The sequence below is a fragment of the Erigeron canadensis genome, chromosome 4, assembly GCF_010389155.1.
Source record: "Erigeron canadensis isolate Cc75 chromosome 4, C_canadensis_v1, whole genome shotgun sequence".
NCBI lineage: Eukaryota > Viridiplantae > Streptophyta > Magnoliopsida > Asterales > Asteraceae > Erigeron > Erigeron canadensis.
The window spans coordinates 3,728,737-3,750,104 of NC_057764.1; the positions used below are offsets into that span (position 1 = coordinate 3,728,737).

The following is a 21,368-nucleotide window of genomic DNA, read 5'->3' on the forward strand; positions in this document are numbered from 1 at the left end:
TATCATTGTTGTCTTGATCATTCAAAAAGGTGATTACCATTGATGTGACCAACAGCAGAAACATGTTCGTGAATACACGTTACACACCCAGATATGATCATATCAGCATTACTGCACTGGTAGTAACCATTTCGATTACTTCACTGTGTATAAGTAAAAAATTGCGACAAATTTAAACGGCACAATACAATGAACACTCCTCAAAATAGCAACAAAAGTATGTTTTCTGTAAGATCCAAAAGTAATAGATGTAACTATGAAAGTTTAAATCTAATGTTACTGGCGCTACTACAGAATAGACATTCCCTCCCCAAAGTTAGCATGTTTCACATGTGAAAAAGAAAGTAAACTCAGCATGCAAAGATGGTGCATATCCAAGCTGTGTCGGAGCTTGGAAGACTACAACAAGAGGAAATCAAACATCACTGTAAACACGTAGTTACCCCTGGTTTCTATCAGTTATCAGGCAAAAGCAGACAAGATGTTTTTCTTGAGGGTGAACTCATCGGCCTTCAAAGGACTTATAGACTGCAAAGTAGACACAAAACACACAATCAGATTTTTATTCCCATTTGAAGTTAAGTTGGAGTTACGCTGTAAAGCTGATGTTGGAAGTCCTAGATTTAAAATAGGTATCAACACATTTGCTCTAAAAACAATGATGGTGGAAATACGATTTTTACAACTGTTACAGTTGCAGCTACTGATTGCTATGACAAGATGCATTACTTATGAATTCCACAGATTTTTCAACTTAGAATCGCAACATATTATGTCGTCAACGACAGGTCGACAGGGAGCGCTACTTTATAGATGACAACAAGGTAAATTCCAGTAAAAGCTAGAATTTTTTATAATGAAGTGTTTTTGGATTACCCTGAGCAAGTTTACCAATTTCCTAACCCACACTCCCTGAATAAAATGTATAAATAACAAAGTGAATAATTGACCAGTGATTAATTGACTTGTACCTTGGCAAGAATACGCTCTAGACGTTGAATCTCATTCTTCGCATAATCATTGCCTTTGCTCAGACTACTCTTGGCAATTTTCACATATATCTTGCCGTATCTGAGATGCATAATGAAACCCAAGTGTCAAATGTGATGGCATATTACCAAAAAATACGCATAATATTACACAATTATGTTTAAGAAACTACTTAAGGGGGTGCTTGGTTGGGGGTATTTAGGGGTAAGGAATGAGTAATATAATGAATAATTGTGCTTGGTTAGAAAAAAAGTGGTTAATGAATACTATAAGTGGGTAATGGATCATTATAGACTAACTTGGGGGTAATAACTATCATTACCCAGGAAACAATGTTACTCCCACTTTGCCGTGATTTTCATTCTCAAACTAGTAACTACACCTAATATGGTTTTAAAAAAACAATATTATCCATGTGCCATAATTTGTAATATATATACATTGTATATATCATTCCAGCACGTAAACAAATGCATAACAGTAAATAAATCTGTGTACTAGTTATATTAATTTATATATTATTATAATTATAAATATACTATGTATAATTGATAAATCGATATATAAATATAATTAGAACTTCTAATAAATAGTTATTTTTACACTTATTTAATAAAATTCTATATATTTTATATGTTTGTAAAATAAACTAATTTAACCAACGAACATTAATAGTAATGGAATACTCATTACATTTCTTAGCATTCCCTAATATATACATAATAATCAAAACAATGTATACGAGAAGCTGGATAAAAAGATACCTTGCAGCAGAACCCGTGAGCTTTCCAACTTCCTCCTCAATCTTAGCATATACTGCTTTCTTTTCATCACTACCAGCAGTAACAAACTCTTTCACTAAGCCCTCCAACTCTGCAATTAGACCAGCCTACATTGAAAGAAAAAGTTGTTAGATGGATAATGCATAAATCGCTACAAAACTCAACTACTAGATTAGGCACTGACATTGGAGGTAAGCTGCCCTTTTCCATCTCGGCTAGTACCACACTTTTCGTTAATGAAGGTCACAAAACTATCTAGATCACGTCCTCCATCGTAGTCTTCTCCATCTTTGTTGTTCTTGGGGAAGAACTTAATAGTTGGATAACCACTGACACCATACCTACAGAAGCCAATCTTATAAATAAATAAAAGATAATTTTATGGAAATACCGAAACCACAATTAATCATCATCCTTTCGCTTTTAGTTCTTGCTCATAGAGCATAAATTTTCTTTCTACCAAAAACCATGTTTATCTTTGTTCCTTACTTTTCGGCAAAATTCTTGTAATTGTCAGCATCAAGATTGGCAATAACTACATCTTCCTCATTTTTGAATGCTGATGCAAGAGTTTCATAAGTCTGCGATGAAAAAGAGAAAATTAGCATATTGCATTTGTACCATTAGGGTCCAGACAGCACTAAAGGTAGCAATTTCAACGCATATACTTAGGATTGACTTCAGTTATATTTTATTTCAAAGTAATTAATTACAATTGTTACAAAGAGAAAGTCAAATGGGGATCCAAATTCGTCTGAAAGTATTATTTTGTATATATTTATTGCAGGTTAACTTACTTAAAAACAAAAACTCTGATAGCTATTGCAGTATCTTATTTGGTGAATACAATTAGTACATTATAATATAATATAAGTTTATGAAAAAATTAAACAAGTACAAGAATTGTTTGTCAGTAAACCCAACCCGTTGTAACACCATATATTCAACCCACTATTTTGCCACCTCTTGTCGGCACAAATAAAGTAAGAGCTTAGATACTTAGATACATACAGGAGCAAGGCTCTTGCAATGACCACACCTGCAATAGGAGAAAAGATCATATAAGATGCAAAAAACATCGAACATTGAATTAATTGCCAGGATGACACTGAAGGCCTTTTACACCTTGGCTGATGGTCGAGCTTTTATCTCATTATTTTATTGAGGAATAAAAGAGAATTATGAGAATGTGAAAGCTATAACAAAATCAAACATGACTAACCATGGTGCATAAAACTCGACCAATACATCCTTTTTGCTATTCAATACAATTTCCTCGAAGTTGTCAGAATTTAGCACCACAACACTTGAGGGAACTGAAGCTATCTTTACATTGGTACCTGAAAATGAAACAAAATAGGAAATATTAAACACAACAAATAACCCTCATTTGTAGTATTAAGACAAAAAAAAAGGTATAAATGAGAATCTCACAGGTTTATTTTAACATACTAAAAAGGATAAGGTGTAGAGAGACGCATAAATGAGCAATTTTATTATATAGTTTAAGCTCTAAGCCATGTCCGTCTACTATAGTAGCTACTTTTTCTCTTACCATTCCCCTAAGGTCTATGCCAAGATTTTTCTGTATACTCTCCAAATTCACCTATTTATAACTTATGTTAGTGTATATCTGAGTTACAATCTCTTTTCCTTTTCTTTCTATAGTTCCTTTCTTTTTATTCCCTCATGAAATGCTATAAAATGATGTTTCTTCCACCAGAAAGAACTAAAGGGTTTTCCTTGAGACGTATCCTGCTGTAAAGAACTAAAGGGTTTTCCTTGAGACGTATCCTGCTGTCATGAAGAAACACTGACTAGCAAAGAGCATGCATGTCAAGAAACTCCAGCTCACGTTCTTTATCATGCTCAACTAAACACAGGATCGTCCTGAGTTGAGACTACTTGCTCCCATACATGCGAACGTTAAGATCACTATGTGGTCCCTTACACTCTTGGTATGACATTCTTGACCCACTGTTCATATCCTTTAGTATGATAATATTTTCAATAACATTTATAAGTCTGTATATGTGATTACATTCATTGCATGAAAATGACACTTATGGATCTCCTTGTGGAACAGTTATTAGTCTTTCTTGCATTAGAAAGAAAGATCATAAAGAAATGGCAACCTTAATTAATAATCTGAGAAGGTTCAGTAGTAAGGTGTACAATGTACATATAATAGAAACATGAAAATAATCAATAAAGAAATAGTGATGTTGACAATTACCTCCTTCTTGATTTACAAACTCGATAAGTGCTTCAGCAGTGCGAGCGCCTTCATACCTAAAGGAAGAGTTAACAAATGGATGCTTGCTTTAGCAACAACAAATGATAATAGAAGAATTGAAGGAGAAAAGACCTCAATATAATAACTAATGCATAAAGTAAATGAAGAATACAATGCTAAATGAGATATTTCTGAAGAATATAGACGGATATCGACAAGAAAATAGAAGATAGCATTACACCTACTTTTTAGGTTCCAAAGATCCCTTGGGAAACCATTGGATGGTGGGGTAACCAGAAACCCCGTATTTGCTACAAACACTCTTATGGTCATCACAGTCAACCTGCCAACAGCAAAGACAGTAAAGATACATAAATTTCTCAAAAACATAAGGAGGAAAGAGGATATTAATTAACAAACAACAAAAACCATCTCTTCCCAGTTGCCACTGAAATCGTAAATTTAACTAAGCGTACCATGTATCACATTACAAACACAAGTTTCATAACAATAATTACAACAGGCTAGCTCAGGAAGACGAACATCAAAATATTTTCATAATAAGGATCAACTTAGCAGACCCAGTTTGATCATTTTGGCATGTCACTATAACCCATACGCATAACACCCATCCAAGTTTGGAAATATAAATACAACAATGAGTGGTTCAAATATATTATACCGACATACCGTGACGACTAAATTAAAGATCCTACGAGTTCTCCATTCAAAACTGGATTAAAGAAAAAGGATCAAACAAATTGTCATACCTTTGCGATCACAACAGATTTGGACTTTTTAAAGCTTGCGCCAAGTTTTTCATATTCAGGAGCTAGCTTCTTACAGTGTCCACACCTGTGCCACAATAATAATTATACACATAGCTCCCCAAACACTTTACGGAAACATATTTATTCAACATCGTTCGTTCACACACTATTCGTAAAGGAATCTTCTTACGCCTAATTCCGATTACTTTTTGGCTGGTTTGTTCCTAACTACATGTTTAGCTTCACTTCAACATTCATCGATTATACAGCACATAATCCATATCTATCTACAATATATGTATATTTTAAGGGAAAAGTGAATACAAGGCTGTCCGGCACCCAAGCTTAGGTGTGGAGCCCCTCACATACAAATTGTTTTACATTTTTTCATTAACGAATAAATGTTTGGGCCCCATGAATTTTATGGACTAAAAAAACATTACGTGAGTGTTCCACAATCCACACTAAGCTTAGGTACCTAACCACCTCTATTTAGCATATATGTAGCTCAAACTTAAAACACTTAAAACCAACCGACCAACAATATCTCAACCTAACAACTCAGATCTACATCAAATCAGCTATAACAACAAAACAAATATATACATGATAATATAATCGATTAAATAAATGAAAAAAATAAAATCAGATCGTTACCAAGGAGCGTAGAACTCAACGAGAGCGCCGCGATCTTGACCGACTTCTTTCTCAAAATTATCTTCTGTTAATACAGTGACGTCAGCGACGGCGTAAGTTAAGAAAAACACTGCTAAGGTTGCTAACGTTAAACAGATCGTTAATCTCGACATTTTTTGTTATTGTGTTTTTTTTGGTTGGATGATTGTATGTAGAGAAAGAAAGAAAGAGGGGTTTTATAAAATGAGAGTGGGTTAAAGAACAAGTCTTGTACGTGAAGGTTTTGGGTCCGTTTGTTGACTTTTCTTTACTAGTCAATCAATACCTCAATATCCTTTTCTTTTCTTTCTTTCTAAATAATACTAAAATACAGGGATTGTGCATGGTCCAGATCGGATGGTTTTAACTAAGAATTTCGTCCAAACTAATAATAACGGTTTAATGTTTTTTCAAACCAAACCGTCCAAATTAGTGTCTTAAACCAAACCAACCAAAACTAATTAAACCAATTTGGTTTTGGTCGGTTTATTTTTTATAAATATATAAATAAAATCATGTGCTTATAGCTAACTAACAAACTAAGATATAGTAAAATTATTATTGATAGTTTTTGGCGATGGTTATCAAATTGATATAAAAGTTTTGAAAAGATAATTATGTATAACATGTTAAAAACTTTATATATATTCAGAGGAACAAACTAAAATGTTTTTTATAATACAATTATAAATGAATTAACAAAATCTAGTAAATAAAAGTTAAAGTTAATTTTTATCAATTAAAATTAGTAGTTAAATGCCTTACGATGAAATAAATAGATTTTTATTAAGAATAGGAAAATATATAAATATAAAATTATATATAAATTATAAAGTGTAAACTAATCATTTTGCATCTTGAATATCTAAGTAATTCAATAAGGACTTGAACTGTTTATTAGATGTTATAAATAAAGTTGTAACACTATTCATATGTTAATACAGAAAACATATAAAAATAAATAAACCAAGATAGTTTACATTGTCTAGAATAAGAATCGGTCAAATTGTTTAATTTTAAAATAATTGTTTACTTTGAGTTTTGTCAAAGTTATAGTTAGCATACATCTAGAATAAAGATCTGTCAAATTGTTTATTTGCAATGTAGTTGTTTACTTTGAGTTTTGTCAAAGTTACATGTATTATAACAAAACCAAAGAGCCCAAATTTTTGACCAATTGAAATGTAAACGTAAGTTTGAGGAGTTTTATCTTGTAAATCATATAACTTTTTAATGTACTCTTTCTAGAGAAAGTTCTTATTTTTGTAGATGATGACATGTATAGATTTTGTTATGCAAAATGACATTTTGTAAGTACTAACATTTAGGATTTGATCAAAAATTAAGTTTTTAACTGAAGTAAAAAAATGAAACTCAAGATATTGTATATATGTCGAATGGAATAAGCAAAAACGTTAATGATCAATAAATGAAATGAATCGAAGACTCAAACTGTGACTCGTATGTGACAACCGCGTCAAATTGTCATTCCTTTGTAGGTAAGTATATCAAGTATATATATATACATTATACCATTCGCCAATGCCAATAAGTGATTTCAGTGTACAATTTCCTATATAACTAATTCTTTTCAAAAGAAAATTTTCTCTACAAATCTTTATTGTTTCTTTAATTCTTTTGTATTAGTATTTGTGTATGTGTATATATATTTCAATTATTATTATGATCGAGGGCTTAAATCCAGTTCGTTAGACGGCGAGGTGAAGAGAAGTTGTTTTCATGATTGAATTCGTTGATTTTATTAAAGAGTTAAATTATAAATAGTAGATGATTACTTTGTCTACTAAATAGGAACATCAATGACACACATTAAAAGAGGATATAATTGACAACAAAAACGAGAATGACCCACGGGGAATAAAATAATTTTTTTTTATGGTTTAAGATTTCTACCAAATTTGTATCTACATAACAGATGACTAAAACTATGAGCAATGATTGTGTGGCGATACAATGTATATATTGACCTCGATTCGACACTTTAACAAACAAATTAGAAAACTAAATCACTACATACCCATTTTCATTTCTCAGTCTTCTCACTTTGATTCTCAGAAGTTGTAGCTCAATTTGTTCTTGCCTCTATAGTCATAGATGAAATCATCAATGGATAATGGAAATATATATTATAAAATTATTTGATAATAAAACTATAAGAGGGTTGGCATTAGATGCAATATGGATGTGTGGTGGGTGCAGCACCACCACTCCACACCGCCGCCAACAGTCCACCACGCGTGGTGGTGTGAAAATTCGTGTTCACACCACGTGGTCGACCACCCACTTGTGCGTTTGTCGAGGTGCCCATAACGGCTAGAAAACAATATTTTGACTACATTTTTTTTTTTCACAGCCCCCTTTTCCTTCTCCTATAAACCAAACCTCCTTTCATTATCTTTCATCTCCTACTTCAAACTCACATACATATATTTACATACAACTCAACAAATGGATCCAATAAATCCTAAAGTCAGTGTAAGATCAACCCGTGGTGGCCACGGTCGAGTCCAACATCAACCCCAACCAGTCAATCGTGGTCGAGTCCAACATGCATCCCAACCCGTTTATCGGCAACAAACACCACCTCAAACCTCCCGCCGACAATTGATCGAATCCTAACCCGTTCATCGTCCTCGAATGATTCCCGATTCTCCAAACATTTATCACTCACCCGGGCCCCCAAAATCGTACGAAATGGGCAATGTGAAAATCGACCCATTTTGGAATGCACGCGACCCACAGGCCGCCGCCGATGCTGAGGAAGGTGAAGAATTTGTAGGACTTGATGTCGTTCCTAAAACACAAGATGATTGGGAAGAGGAAAAGGAAGAAAGGGAAGTGGAAGAAGTGGCTAAGGTGCGCCCTACGGGAGGAAGAAGTAGGTTGGATAGGAAGCCTTGGACTCAAGAAAAAGAAGAGGCACTAGCGAAGTGTTGGATTAAAGTTTCGGTTGAAAAAGATGTTTGTGATCGTCAAACGAAGGGAGGATTTTGAAAGCGAATTCTTAAACACTTTCAACAACTTGTACCGGGTACTTTATGCATCAAGGATCAACTAAACTCGAAATGGAATGCTATGAATCCGTTAATTCAATCATTCAATGGATACCATCAAGGGGCGGTATGTTTCAACAACTTGTTTGATTCGGTTTTCTGTATATATGTTTGATTCGACATAGTCATATATATAGCTTGATTCGGTTTTGAAATAGTTATGTGTTTGATTCGGTTTTGAATTCGACTTAGGTATGTGTTTGTGTGTTGATTTCGACTTAGGTTTTGAAATAGGTTTGTGAACAAAACAAATGTGATTCGGTTTTGTTGTTGATATATATATGTTTGTTGATTTCGATTCGATGCACTGTCATATATATATGTTTGTTGGATTAAAATTCGAAACAGTGTGTGATATATGTATGTTTGTTTTTCTGTTTTAAAGCAATGTGTCGAATCATATATATATATATATGTGTTTGTATATATATGTAGTTACCATTTCAGTTCATATATGTTTACTGTATTTCATTTCGTTCCATCTATATGTTTGATTCATACATAGTTACCATTTTACAAATTTGCAGACACGTATGAAGCAAAGTGGATGTGGTGAGATTAATATCCGAAACAAAGCAAATGACGATTTTGAGAGACAACACAAGAAGACGTTTACGCATATTCTGGCTTGGAACATTGTGAAAGATAATCCGAAGTGGAAAGAGCAACCGTAAATTGGTGGCGGGCACGAGTCGTCGAGCTCGAAATTGAAAAGAAAGTCTTCCGAGTCAAACCTTACTCCAACACCACCATCTGGCACCGCCATATATGGACGAAGAAATGAAATCCAACGTTCCTTTGCCGTGTCTCAATGACGATTTTATGTTCTATTTATGTTTAAAATAAAATTAACAATGTAGTGATTGGTCGGATGCCAATGAAAGTTGGACGAGTGATGAGTGAGTGGTGGAGTTGAGATGACATGTTGTGATTGGTTAGAAGTGAGTGGTGGGATATAAAGTGGAAGTTCCATTGCTAGCCCCCTAAAGGTGCTTATATTGCTTTAAAGTGTGAGAATATAATAGTCTCTATGAACCATCTCAACTTGCAACTTTGATGTAGATGGCTCAATTCAACAAATACTCACAAACAAATTAAATTCTGCCACATTGAGATCGAAAACATTAATGTTGAACCATAAGAAAATCCCTGAAGACACCAAACATCAAACCCCAAAACCTCAAATAAATTGCACAAATTGACTCCATATAAAGTCAAAATCACATGCAAATAGTGTATCATAAAGAATATATACATGGAACTGGATAACACAAAAAAATGGTCGGTATTTGAGAAAACTAAAAGCCCAACTTCGGCATCACAAAGAACCAAAAGTGCTTGTGCTTTCTTTGATCAAACCATCACATTAGCATATGCACTCTAAATATAATATAAAACAATATAGCTGTAAAGATATATTAACACTTAACAATAGTGGGAGGGAGGTGATAGGTTGTTCCATAAGCGTACGTAATGAATGATGTGTGAATGTGGATCCATCATTTGGATGATGATTTTGATTGCATTGTGGGAAGTTTATTTGGTGGAGAAAGTGGAAGGGCGATGCCATAAATTGGAGGCGGACCTTTTGGCTAGCAACATACAATAAAACCTCATTTAAATAATGATTATTGGCAAGGATGAATGAACTAATAACATGATGGAATTAAAGACATATGTGAGTAATGATCATTAAGAAAGAATATAAAGTTTTAGCCATGATGCAAGAGATTAACTTTTATATTATATATAGATCATTCATAAATAGTTCATTAAAGTGTTCAACGAGAAGTGTGTTTATTTGGTATAACACCTCAAGAATTTTAAGGTGATAAATTAACTCTTTTTGTAGTTTTGGCATTAAAATAAGTTCCTAATATTTTATTTTTGGATATGGGGTTAATTTAGTTGGAACTTTAGCAGATAGCGGGTAAAATACCTACAAAAATTAGAAAAGGGGCGTGGCATTTCCTTGTGTTGCCAGCCAAGTTCTTCCCCCCCCCCCCCTTAGTCACACTTCCATTACCATTCTATGCTTCACTAAGTATTTTCAACCTTCTTCTTCTTGTTTCTATCAAATCAAATTGTAATTTCCTCTAATTCAAGGATAAAAATAATAATAATAGTCTTAAATAATCTTTAATAAGCAAAATTGAAAACTTAGAGTTTGTGTATGGTGGTGGTGGTGGTGGTGGTGGCCGAATTTTAGAAGAAGAAAAGAGGAAGAAATTGTGATTTAGAAACCCTAATCTTTATCTCCCATTCTTGAGGTATTGATTTCCTTAACCTAGTTCTAATCTTTATTTTTATGAATTAGGGTTCTTGAAAGGTTCAATTTGGGGTTTTTGCTAGAATTGAGTTATTATATATTTTCTCCTAAATTCTTGTATATGATAGTTTGTTATTGAGTTGCATGATTATTTAATTAAGAATTTGAGTGTTGATAATGAAACTTTGATTATGAAAGAATGGTGATTTTTCTAGTTGAATGGAATGATGGTGGAATTGATAAATTAAACAAGTCAAATGAAATTTTTGAATGAAATGCAACTCAATGACAAATATAAGAAGGTTTGGGTTAGGAATGCTAGTGTAATGTTGAAGGCTGGGTTGAGTAGCCAAAATGTGAATATCGCCTTATATGCGTATTATGATATTTTGATAGGTTGAAAGCTTGAATTTTTGCATTTGCGGTTATCTTGATTTAGATGTTGTGTCACGAAGGAAGTGAGTATACTTGCATATCTTTGTATATTCGTCGGGTCAATTACCATACGATGGTGGATTCCATGTATGGTAATTGATTTGGCGTTGTGCCTAATTGGGGGTCGTCTTTGATTACAGGCCTAATTGGTGGCCATAGCTCATGTGGGGCATTGTTATTGTATAATTTGATTGTGATTGTAATCATTTGCTTATATGGATCCATGTAATGCGTTGACACAATGGTGAGTATTATAGATATGACATGACGGTGTCATAGTCTATATGCAATAGACCTTTATGCATTGTCCTCCTTCGTTTATATGATTGTGTGCAAGCATATTCACTAAGCATTCGCTGACCGTTTAGTTGTTTACTATTTTATAGGTGGTTCCAGAAGAAGGAACTAGTTCTAGTTGATTTGAAGTGTTGATTTGGATTGCTAGTTGACTTGAATGTATTTTGGCCATTCATGGAAGAATGGTACTTTTTGGTTAGAGACTTAGATATCCCTCATCTTTATGGCTCTTGGATCATATTTGGAGTTATGGTAGTCATGTTTTGGTACATTCCTGTAAATTGATCATGTGTAGGTCTTTTGATCTTGCAAAACTTGCATTTTGGTTTAAAAAGTGTCAATTTGGGTAAACCCATATGGTTGTGTTCATGAACGTTAAATCAAATGGATGTTGTAACTATGTTTGAAAATGTGTCAATACTGGTTTGTATCTCAGAAATGATGATTATGAAGTTTGGTTTTGAGATTGGAAAGTTATAAGTTTGATCAAATGTTAAGATGAAGTTTGTGGTTCCTGAACTGGGTGCCCACTGCGGCGTAGTGGGGATGTGTCCTCTCGCTGTGGCGCAGTGAAAATCCTCGTATTTGATTTGTGTTTTGTTCCCACTGCGGCGCAGTGGGGTGATTAAAATTTTTTTTTCTTAATTCTTTTAAATCGGGTCGTGTCGTTTCATTTGGTGTATGAATGATTGTTAATATCTCTTGAAAGAAGGAAAGGAAAGGCTTAATTATTTTTGTGGTTATCAGCGAGACTAATTTTAGGTTTTTTTTTTTTTTTGATGATTTACAATTTTCGATTCATACTTCCTCTAACAAGTTCAGATTCAATTTATGTAGCATGAATCCTACAACCAACATAAAATTTCTTTAGTTTGTTTTCCATATGACATATGTAAAATAATTAATATCCAAATTTGTAAATTTGAAATCAAGCTATTTCACAGTTACAACCAACGTTGCTTTTCAATATTGGAAATTCTTAGCCAAACAATAACATATTATGTGACCACATGACTAGTTATCGATCTCCAATATTACTTAACTTACATCAAGTTTATGCAGTTAGACTATAGAGCAACAATCGACAGTAAACCAAATAATAGGACAAACAAGCAAAATATCTGAAAATTAATTGTTGGGTTTTAGTAACTTTTAAGTTTTTGTTATGTTTATAGTAAGCCTATCTATTCAAATTTATGGAACAATTATAAAATTTCATTATTAAAAAAATCTAATATAAAATATAATTTAATAGCATTATAATTTGGGGGACTTAGGCACTGGCCTAGCCCCACTATACTATTTACCCGGTGATTAAACGAATAAATGAACATTCACGGAAATAGTATATGTATTTACATACTTATTATATATCATAAAAATTATAACTTCTATGTTGAAAGTTTATAAAAATGGGACATGCGAATTGACCAAAATACCCTTACTGAATTAAATCACCATTAATCTATTATTTATTAAAATAACTCTACTAACCCCTTTAAATCGCCGGCTCGCCGCCGCATTGCGCGGGTACCATGCTCGTTATATGCAGTGGCGAAGCCAGGAATTATCGTTTGGATGGGCCAAAACTAAACAACAAGTAAACTTTAATTACACAACTATTTAGAAGGTTGTAGTTGGATTTTACGTTCCCTCAAGTCATTAAAATCATTTAAAATAGAATCTAAGCTAAAAGTCTCGGCTACTTCTTTTTCAATGTAAATAAGAAGATTATCCAAAAGAAATTCATCACCCATTTTATTACGAAGTCTATTCTTCAAAATCTTCATAGCTGAAAATGCACGTTCAACACTTGCTGCAGACACCGGTAGAGTCAAAACAAATCGAATTAACCAATCAACGAGATAATAATGATTTGCTACTCATGTGGTTGCTAAATAAATTTCGACAAAGCAAAAGTACAATAGTTGTTAAATAATGTAAACAGAGGTTGTAAAATTATTGGATAATGAGGCTGAGAAATTAAACTCAACCAATTAACAAGGATTTAGTTACTAAACCTCAACTAGTTTTCAATGTTAAACTACTAAGAATCATTCTAATTCCTAAATAAAACACATATACTTAAAAAATTCAAATATTTTTCCTCTTTTTCTTAATCTCAATATTTATTTATTGATTCAAAGATTCACATCTATGAAAATAAAAGTCAGATGCCGATGGTAAATATAAAAATTAGATAAGAATTGAAATTGAATGATAAATATATAACATACATTTGTTAGGTTACGATAGATACCGAGAAATGGGATGGATTTTTAATAATCGCAATTCATAAACTTCACAAAAAGAATTAAGGTGTCATGGTGGATTTGATCCTCTAAAGCAAAAAAGATTTTTTACTTGTTTCCTAAAATCTAAAAGTGACCTACGTTATTTAACTTTTTCCTTTATTTGGGATGGGCCATATAAGTTTTGGGCCAAAGATTTATAGAAATATACATGTAAGATTTAGTATTATTAGAAAGATTGGGATGGGCCTTGGCCCGTCCTAGTATATATGTCCCTCCGCCACTGGTTATATGTCATGGTAATTCAAATTGCCAGTTTTTGTGTTTACACAAATTTCAAACCATTTTTATGTTGAGAGAAATTACAATGATGACCATTGTGGTTGCCACTTACCTTGATGGAAAGTCTGAAATTGAAGAACCGTTAACTCATATCCATTAAGGGTCGATTTGACTGACATGTAATCAACATTTTTGTCACCTAGTTGTAATATCTATGGAATAACATAAATGAAAACACATATATTATGAATGATTCAAACATAGGACCTTTTGATTTTACTCTTGCATAATCTCGAATGTTTTCATTACGACTACATAGATCAAGATCAAATAAGACAATATAAATAGAAGTTTCTAGATTCATGGAGATATACAACAACATACACATTGTCATGTTTGTATATCCATCGTGTGAGTCTTCAACAATTATTCGAAAAATTACATATCCAATTTAATGTATAAACACTTTTACTATATTTGTTCTTTTGTCTTCTATTATTTTTTATAAAAATGAAACAACTAAAACAATAATTTAAATACAAGTATTCATTCGTTTAATTTTTGTTTATTTAGCTTAAACTTCTTGTGCAATTTTTATTTGCAAGAAATAAATTTGGTTAAACCTAAACAAATAAAACCAACACACAAAATTCCGTTACTTAAAATTGTTTTTTTCATTCGTTATTTGAATAAAACTCAAACGAACGAAAAAGCACCTAATCGTATTCGGTTTGTTCGTTTACGATTACGACCCAATTAGCAAAAAAAAGGTTTTACTGGATTACAAACATCGTAGAAGTAAAAATATACTCATATCCGTTGCAGGACTATCTATCTATCTTTCTATTTTTTAGGGTTTAACTTTACCCCCAAAATTTGATAAATCTTTTGCTCCTTAGTTCTTTTTTCTATTTAATTAATTTGACTTAATTCATAATAATTATTTATCATATCTGCGAAATAAAGAAAGGAATACTAGTAGCTGATAACCCCAGAAGCTATGGATCCCCCCAAAAACGTAAGTTCCATTTTTATAGTTATTGATTTTCATTAGTTTAATTTCCATTCTGCAAGTATTTATATGTTTTTTATAATATAATTTGTAATAAATATTGTTATGTTATATGTAGACTGCTGGAGTTGACAATACTTTCAGAAGGAAATTCGATAAAGAAGAGTATTTACAACGTGCCCGCGAACGCGAGGAGAAAGAAAAGGTTTTTCATTTGCTCTTTCTTTTTTTGTTGATATTTATGTGGGTGTGTTAAGATTTTGATTATTTTTAGTTAGTTTGATGATTTGTGTGTGTGTTTGTTAATTTGTGTTGTAGGAGTTGGAAAGCCGATCGAAATCTAAATGTAAGTTAAAGACTTGAAGTTTCCGTAACTATTATTAATGCATTGAAGTTTGATTATACGGATTTTCGGACGTTTACTGTTTTAGTTATACATAAATTTTGACAATGTTAAATAAAACTTTGAAATTGCAGCAAAAGGTCCGCCTGTGCAAAGGAAACCGTTGAAACATAGAGATTATGAAGTCGACCTTGATTCTCGCCTTGGAAAGACTCAGGTTTGTTACATGAATTTCTGCTTATGTAGTTGTATGTCGCCTTTTTTTTTGCTTGTGGTGTGTGAGGAAGAGTGTTTATGTATCACTGATTGTAAACTTCAAGGCCTTTTAAAAGCATAGAGGAGTAGGTGTTTTCGTAGTAGAAATATAGAATATTAGAATCTAGGGGTGTCGTGTCTCGAGTATTTTATTAGTGAGATGACATGATTGTATTTCGGAAGTTTACTTGTCAAGTGTAGCTCTGGAACCGGGCCATATAGTAAGCTTTATGTAAATGTTAACTTTTGGTTCTACACTAAAGACTACCTTATTAGGCACTCCACTGATTATTGTTTGACTCTTTGTTGAAAGTTATGTAATTTACGTAGTATTTGCAGTAGTCTTTGCTAACAGACGTAAAAAAAATGTTCATGTTAATTGTGATAACACCAATTTTAATTTACTCTCGCTGGGATATAGGAGTGTATTTTTGTTGAGTAGCATCTCTATTTGTATATTTTGTCACCCTATAAATGTGGGAGTACATAAGGTATTCGAATGCTTACTACTACAAGGATAAGTCTTTAAGGATGTCAGTTGTTAGTTTGAGATTTTTAGATATGGTTATCCCGATTAAGGATTTTTGATACTCCATAACTTAAATGCGTCTGCCGGGTAAGTGCTAAGTCAATCTTTTACACTGTTCCCAGTTGGTTTTTGTAGAGTAAGTGAAGTGGGGAGAGGAAAACCAATAAGAGTTTGTGCTGTCAAGGTTTTGCTAAAAGGGAAAGGAGAGGAAAGAAAGAGTGTGTGTGTGTTGGGGGGGTGGGGGTGGGGATTCCATTATGCTATAGAACTTGAAACAAATAATATCCATAATTCTAAATTGTTATGATTTAGTTGCATTCCTGACAAAACTAAGCTTTTCTTTTCTTCCTTCAGTTTTTGATTTTGCCACATATATGTATATATATGTTCACATACATCTATTACTAAACTGCTTGTATTCTAGTTGAAGTATACAACAAACTTTCTGACCCCTTTGTGCTTCTGCTCTTTAACAGGTTGTCACTCCAATTGCACCCCTTAGTCAACAGGTATGTCTTTAATCTTTCACTTATACATGTATTTGAAGTACTTTTGATCCGTTTTAGACTTTTAGTACAATGTGAAAACGCCCAAAACATCTAAATTTTGCAGACTGTACTTAAAATTAGTACTTTAAAGTTTCAGACGCACAATGCTCACTCTAAATGCTTACTCTATACTGTTCTTGCCATTCACAATACAAAACCAGCTCAATCTCGTATTGGACAAAATTAGTTTGTTGTAAAATGAAAAACTTAACTGAAATATAAGGAAACAAGCCATCATTGTTATGTGGTGGATATCAAGTTCTTTGTCTTTTTTTTTTGGATTTACCTGCATAAACTACAGTGTCTTTAACTACCCTCCCAGTTTCATTTTGCCAACAACTTTTATGCATTTGAACAAGTGTTGCGTTACCATATGATTCAAGCTGGAATAATTACCCTTGGGAAACTAATTTGAAGGAATGGCATATTTTATCTTGGATCCAAGTTGTAGCCATCAATAAATTACATTTCTTGGAGGCCTGTTGAACTTTTATGGTATTATTATTATTTTTGAACCTATTAGCCTTTTTGATGTTCATGATCTTCAACACTGATTTCACTCAAATTTTCTCAAAACTTCCAAATCTCAGCAATATACAATATTTTAAGAGAGACATTTGGTGCTCCAGTTAAATTTTGGGATTAGGTTTTTAACCTTCCATGCTTTTGGCCCAATTTTTCCTTCTAGGCAATGATTTAGAATGAGGGTCTCATTTTGCAAGGGGCAACAACATGTTACATAGCGAAATGATCAATTAAATTATTGGAATTCATCTTTTGGGTACGTGTAACATCGTTCTTATAATAGTCGTGTTCTGCCGTATCTGTTTTAAACTGGCATTTATGTCCAGTTTTTGTCTTGTTGAGAAGCTGGCATGTTATGAAAAGAAAACTACCTTTGATGATATGTATGCATCTTGTACCATCAATTTCAAAATATGATGACAAGATTAAACTTTTGCTGTTCCCCATTCAGTGAAGAGTATAAAAAAGATCACCAAACAAAGTTTCTCTAGGCACCATTGTTCGTAACTGATTGTCCTAATGCAAAGTACGTCCAAAATCTAAGAGATGTGCAATAAGTCAAAATGATCCTTCTAAACACCATCATATAATGGCTTAAATTTTTCTATCCAAAGGAGATAGCAAAATGTCCATTCTGTGTCCCTTTCACAATATCAACAAAGAAATGAAAATCAGCCCCCTCTAGGCTTTTGATTTCTGTATTTCCTTCTTGAGTCTCACACTCTCACTGACAAACTGTGACACAAAACCTTTGATGTTTTTCTTTGATTGCACCTAATATTATCATAAGTTCTATGAATACTAGCCGCTTACATGGTTGGACATTTACACACTAAATAGATGAATATTAACCATATACAAGACACATAAATTTCCAAAAAGTGACTCTTAATAAAATGAACATAATGCTTACTCTATTAACATAATATTTATATTGCGTACAAATTTGCCTTGTAATTCATCTTTAATAATCAGTTGACATGGATACAATTGTTATATGCAGGCTGGATACTTTTGCTCTGTTTGTGAATGCGTAGTGAAGGATTCTGCTAACTATTTGGACCATATCAATGGAAAGAAGCGTAAGTATTTACTCACTTGTAACATTCTCAGTTATCTTTTGCATTGCTAACTATGATTTTTTGTTTATTATATTGTTGTCTGCCACAGATCAAAGAGCCTTGGGAATGTCTATGAGGGTAGAGAGGGCATCTCTTGAACAGGTACGGATCCGTAAATTATTTTAGTTAAAGTTAGCTGGTTTTGTAAGTGGTTTTTAGGAACATATGGACAAATAGTTCATGAGAATATGTGTAGTTAAATGAAGCAGGAATAAACGTCTGTTATTTAAGTTGCATGTTTTCCTTGAGAAAAAAGATTTTCTCTGGTTAAGGGACACTTTTAATCTTCTTAAAGGAACTCAAATATACTTGCGCTTGTTGATTTTTGGTGCTTACTTCAAACCTTAAATTTTTTTTTACAGTGAGAGATGTTAACTGCATGAACAACTAGATTATCGGACATTTAAAAGTTCAAATCATGAACAATTTAAACTTGAGATAAATGCAGAAAATAGAAATGAACTTTGATCGAATTCAAATAATTAGCAGTGTCCTATAAATGTTTTACTTTTTAGAAACCAACTAGCAATAATTTACCTGGAAACCCAAAATATTATTCCCAAATCACCATATACATCCCAGATACAAACTTTTTAAAAATCAAAAGCAACTATGAAGTTAAAGGCTTCCCAATCCTATTACAAAACCCAACCAGGATACTAAGTTTTCATGCTTGAGGCTAGATGACTGGATTTATAGATATGGATATAGATGGCGGTAGCTAGATCCGGTTATATAGATATAGATCTGGATGTAGATATTGACCCAGATTTTAGCCGGAAAACCCACCGCCATTCACACTACCACCGCACAAAAAACAATCTCATGGATGATGTAACCGAATGACAGATATCATGGGTAATTTAACTTAACTCGAAGGAAAGCACATAGTGGTGATGTAAATCGAAGAATGAATGATGATGATGATCTAATCGAGAGGTGGGGGCCAGTGATGAGATGGTGCCTGTTGGTGAAGGATGGGTGAGTATATATATTGAGGGTATATATGAGAGTGTGTTTATAGATATTAAAAAATTCAGGTAGGGAGTTGGGACAATTTTTGTAATGTATACAACACAGGGATGTTAAGTTACGTTGTTCCCCAATTTCATTTCTGTATGTTGTGAAATCAATGGGTCATTCACATCAATAATTGTAGGTGTATCGTAGGATTTCTCAACGAAGTGACATTTATTATAGTAAAAGAGGTGATATATGTTTGTAAAAGTGGTTTTATAATTATATTATGTAACATATGTATGTATGTATAGATTTAGGAATGATAATATATTTAGCTAGGGCCTAGGGTTGGAGATGATGATGATGATAGATAGATAGATAGATAGATAAAAACTTAAGTTGAAAAAACAACAAACCATATGGTTCATTTTGCATTTAACTTATTGAAATGAAAACACTAATATGACCTGTAGAATTGGTTTCCAGGTAAAGAGGGTGTTTGAGATTGCGTTATAAAATGATTATTTGATTATTACGTTTATAAAACGCAAATAATATAAAAAAATGTTTGTATGAAAAAGTGATTATTGACTATGAAAGCGCAGTTTTCGAGAAGCATCTACCAGCATTCTTTTTCAAAACGCATAATCTATTTTGAAAAAGCAGATTTTGTTTTGTAAACGCAATACCAAACATACTCAAAGTGTTGCTAATTTTGACAATAATTGAAAGTTGATTTCTAAAATGTATAACGTTTATATGACATTGCTAATTACGTGAATTCGATCAAAGTTCATTTCTCTTTTCTGCAGTTATCCCTTTAAACTTTAGGAATCTCTTTCTTGGTGCACACCTCATGTTTTAAATCCTTGCTTCTTTATGTGGTACAGGTTCAACAGCGATTTGAAAACCTCAAGAAACGGAAAGACCCAGTAACATTTACTGAGCAAGGTACAAGCAGTTAGATTGTGATTTATATCCTAGCGTTCTTTTTGCTGCCAAGTTGAATCTCCCATTTTTTTTTTATCTAGTTGCAAACTTGCAATTCTGACCCATTTGCTTTTAAAAGGGTCATTCATTTGATTATTTTTTTTTTCTACCAGGTCAAATGGGTAAAACAAAAAAAGAAATAGTTTGAAAGGAAATTGTGTTAAAAGTCATCCAAGTGTATTTTTAATGCATGATATCTCCTAAAAATGATTTTACTAAAACATCCCACGCTTCAATAAATTAGGTCAATGTTTTCATTCATATTATTATACACACCAATAACATATGAAAAATTACATTCTTTTTGCAAAAAGTGTTCCTCATCAGCCCGACCTGTACAAAACTACCCATTTGGCCCAAACAGGTCTTGACGTGCCTGAACTCCAAATGTCCTGCCTCCAAATTTTCGTTACTTCCTTTCCTTTAGTTTGCTAAACTTAATACCCTCTGTGTTGCATATGTTATTATAGATCTTGATGACCGAATCTTAAAGCAACAGCAAGAGGAGGAGGAAAGGAAGCGTCAAAAGCGTGAAAGGAAAAAGGAAAAAAAGGTCAGTGTCACCACTATGGGAGATCTTGACGTTTATTTTTTGTAGGTCATGAAATATAATGCAGTATATGGCATAGCCAGTAGAGGGTTTTTTGTTTTCAAGTGCTCGTATGATATCATTATTAAGTCCGGTCGCTGATGTGAATGTTTTTGTCTAACAGAAAGAGAAGGTGTTAGAGGAGGAAATCGAGGTAGACCCTGATGTTGCAGCTATGATGGGATTTGGAGGTTTTGGTACATCCAAAAAGTAAAATATATCTAGAGAAGCATCACTTTTTTCCTTTCTTAATATCGAGATGTAGAGTACTGCTACAGGAAGTTGTTTTGTAAGTTTTACATTGTACGCATCGGAAGCTATTGATTTTTTTAGTATATCAGGAAAATTGGGGTTTCGCTAGTTTGAAAATGGGTCAGTTATATGCAGCAGCTTAGTCTTCTCTCTTTTTTTTTTTTTTTTTTTTTTTGTAGTTT

The 21,368-nt window shown here is 33.0% G+C and overlaps 2 protein-coding genes across 2 annotated transcripts; one reads left to right on the forward strand and one right to left on the reverse strand.

Annotated features, from left to right (window-relative positions):
- Window positions 1-206: 206 nt before the first annotated feature.
- LOC122596016 (probable protein disulfide-isomerase A6) lies at window positions 207-5,638 on the reverse strand. The gene is made up of 11 exons (XM_043768512.1): window positions 5,436-5,638; window positions 4,779-4,863; window positions 4,254-4,351; window positions 4,009-4,064; window positions 2,995-3,112; window positions 2,784-2,811; window positions 2,262-2,353; window positions 1,957-2,113; window positions 1,755-1,879; window positions 972-1,071; window positions 207-528 (listed from the first exon to the last, which is right to left on the reverse strand). Exons 1-11 carry the CDS (start codon window positions 5,585-5,587, stop codon window positions 463-465), a joined length of 1,077 nt encoding a protein of 358 aa, XP_043624447.1. The 5' UTR covers window positions 5,588-5,638; the 3' UTR covers window positions 207-462.
- A 9,232-nt stretch (window positions 5,639-14,870) lies between these two features.
- LOC122596603 (zinc finger matrin-type protein 2) lies at window positions 14,871-21,294 on the forward strand. Its single transcript, XM_043769215.1, has 10 exons — window positions 14,871-15,080; window positions 15,193-15,279; window positions 15,393-15,420; window positions 15,552-15,634; window positions 16,678-16,710; window positions 18,278-18,356; window positions 18,445-18,497; window positions 20,246-20,306; window positions 20,816-20,898; window positions 21,059-21,294. Exons 1-10 carry the CDS (start codon window positions 15,063-15,065, stop codon window positions 21,146-21,148), a joined length of 615 nt encoding a protein of 204 aa, XP_043625150.1. The 5' UTR covers window positions 14,871-15,062; the 3' UTR covers window positions 21,149-21,294.
- Window positions 21,295-21,368: the final 74 nt, after the last annotated feature.

What these genes read in the sequence shown, in the direction of transcription:
- LOC122596016 (XM_043768512.1), bottom strand. Translation starts at nt 5,587, where the DNA reads ATGTCGAGATTAACGATCTGTTTAACGTTAGCAACCTTAGCAGTGTTT. An exon ending in GGATCTTTGGAACCTAAAAA is followed by an intron (nt 4,065 to 4,253) that starts GTAGGTGTAATG and finishes CTCTTCCTTTAG; the next exon opens with GTATGAAGGCGCTCGCACTG. An exon ending in TACAAGAATTTTGCCGAAAA is followed by an intron (nt 2,114 to 2,261) that starts GTAAGGAACAAA and finishes TGGCTTCTGTAG; the next exon opens with GTATGGTGTCAGTGGTTATC.
- LOC122596603 (XM_043769215.1), top strand. An exon ending in AACGCGAGGAGAAAGAAAAG is followed by an intron (nt 15,280 to 15,392) that starts GTTTTTCATTTG and finishes TTTGTGTTGTAG; the next exon opens with GAGTTGGAAAGCCGATCGAA. An exon ending in TTGCACCCCTTAGTCAACAG is followed by an intron (nt 16,711 to 18,277) that starts GTATGTCTTTAA and finishes TGTTATATGCAG; the next exon opens with GCTGGATACTTTTGCTCTGT.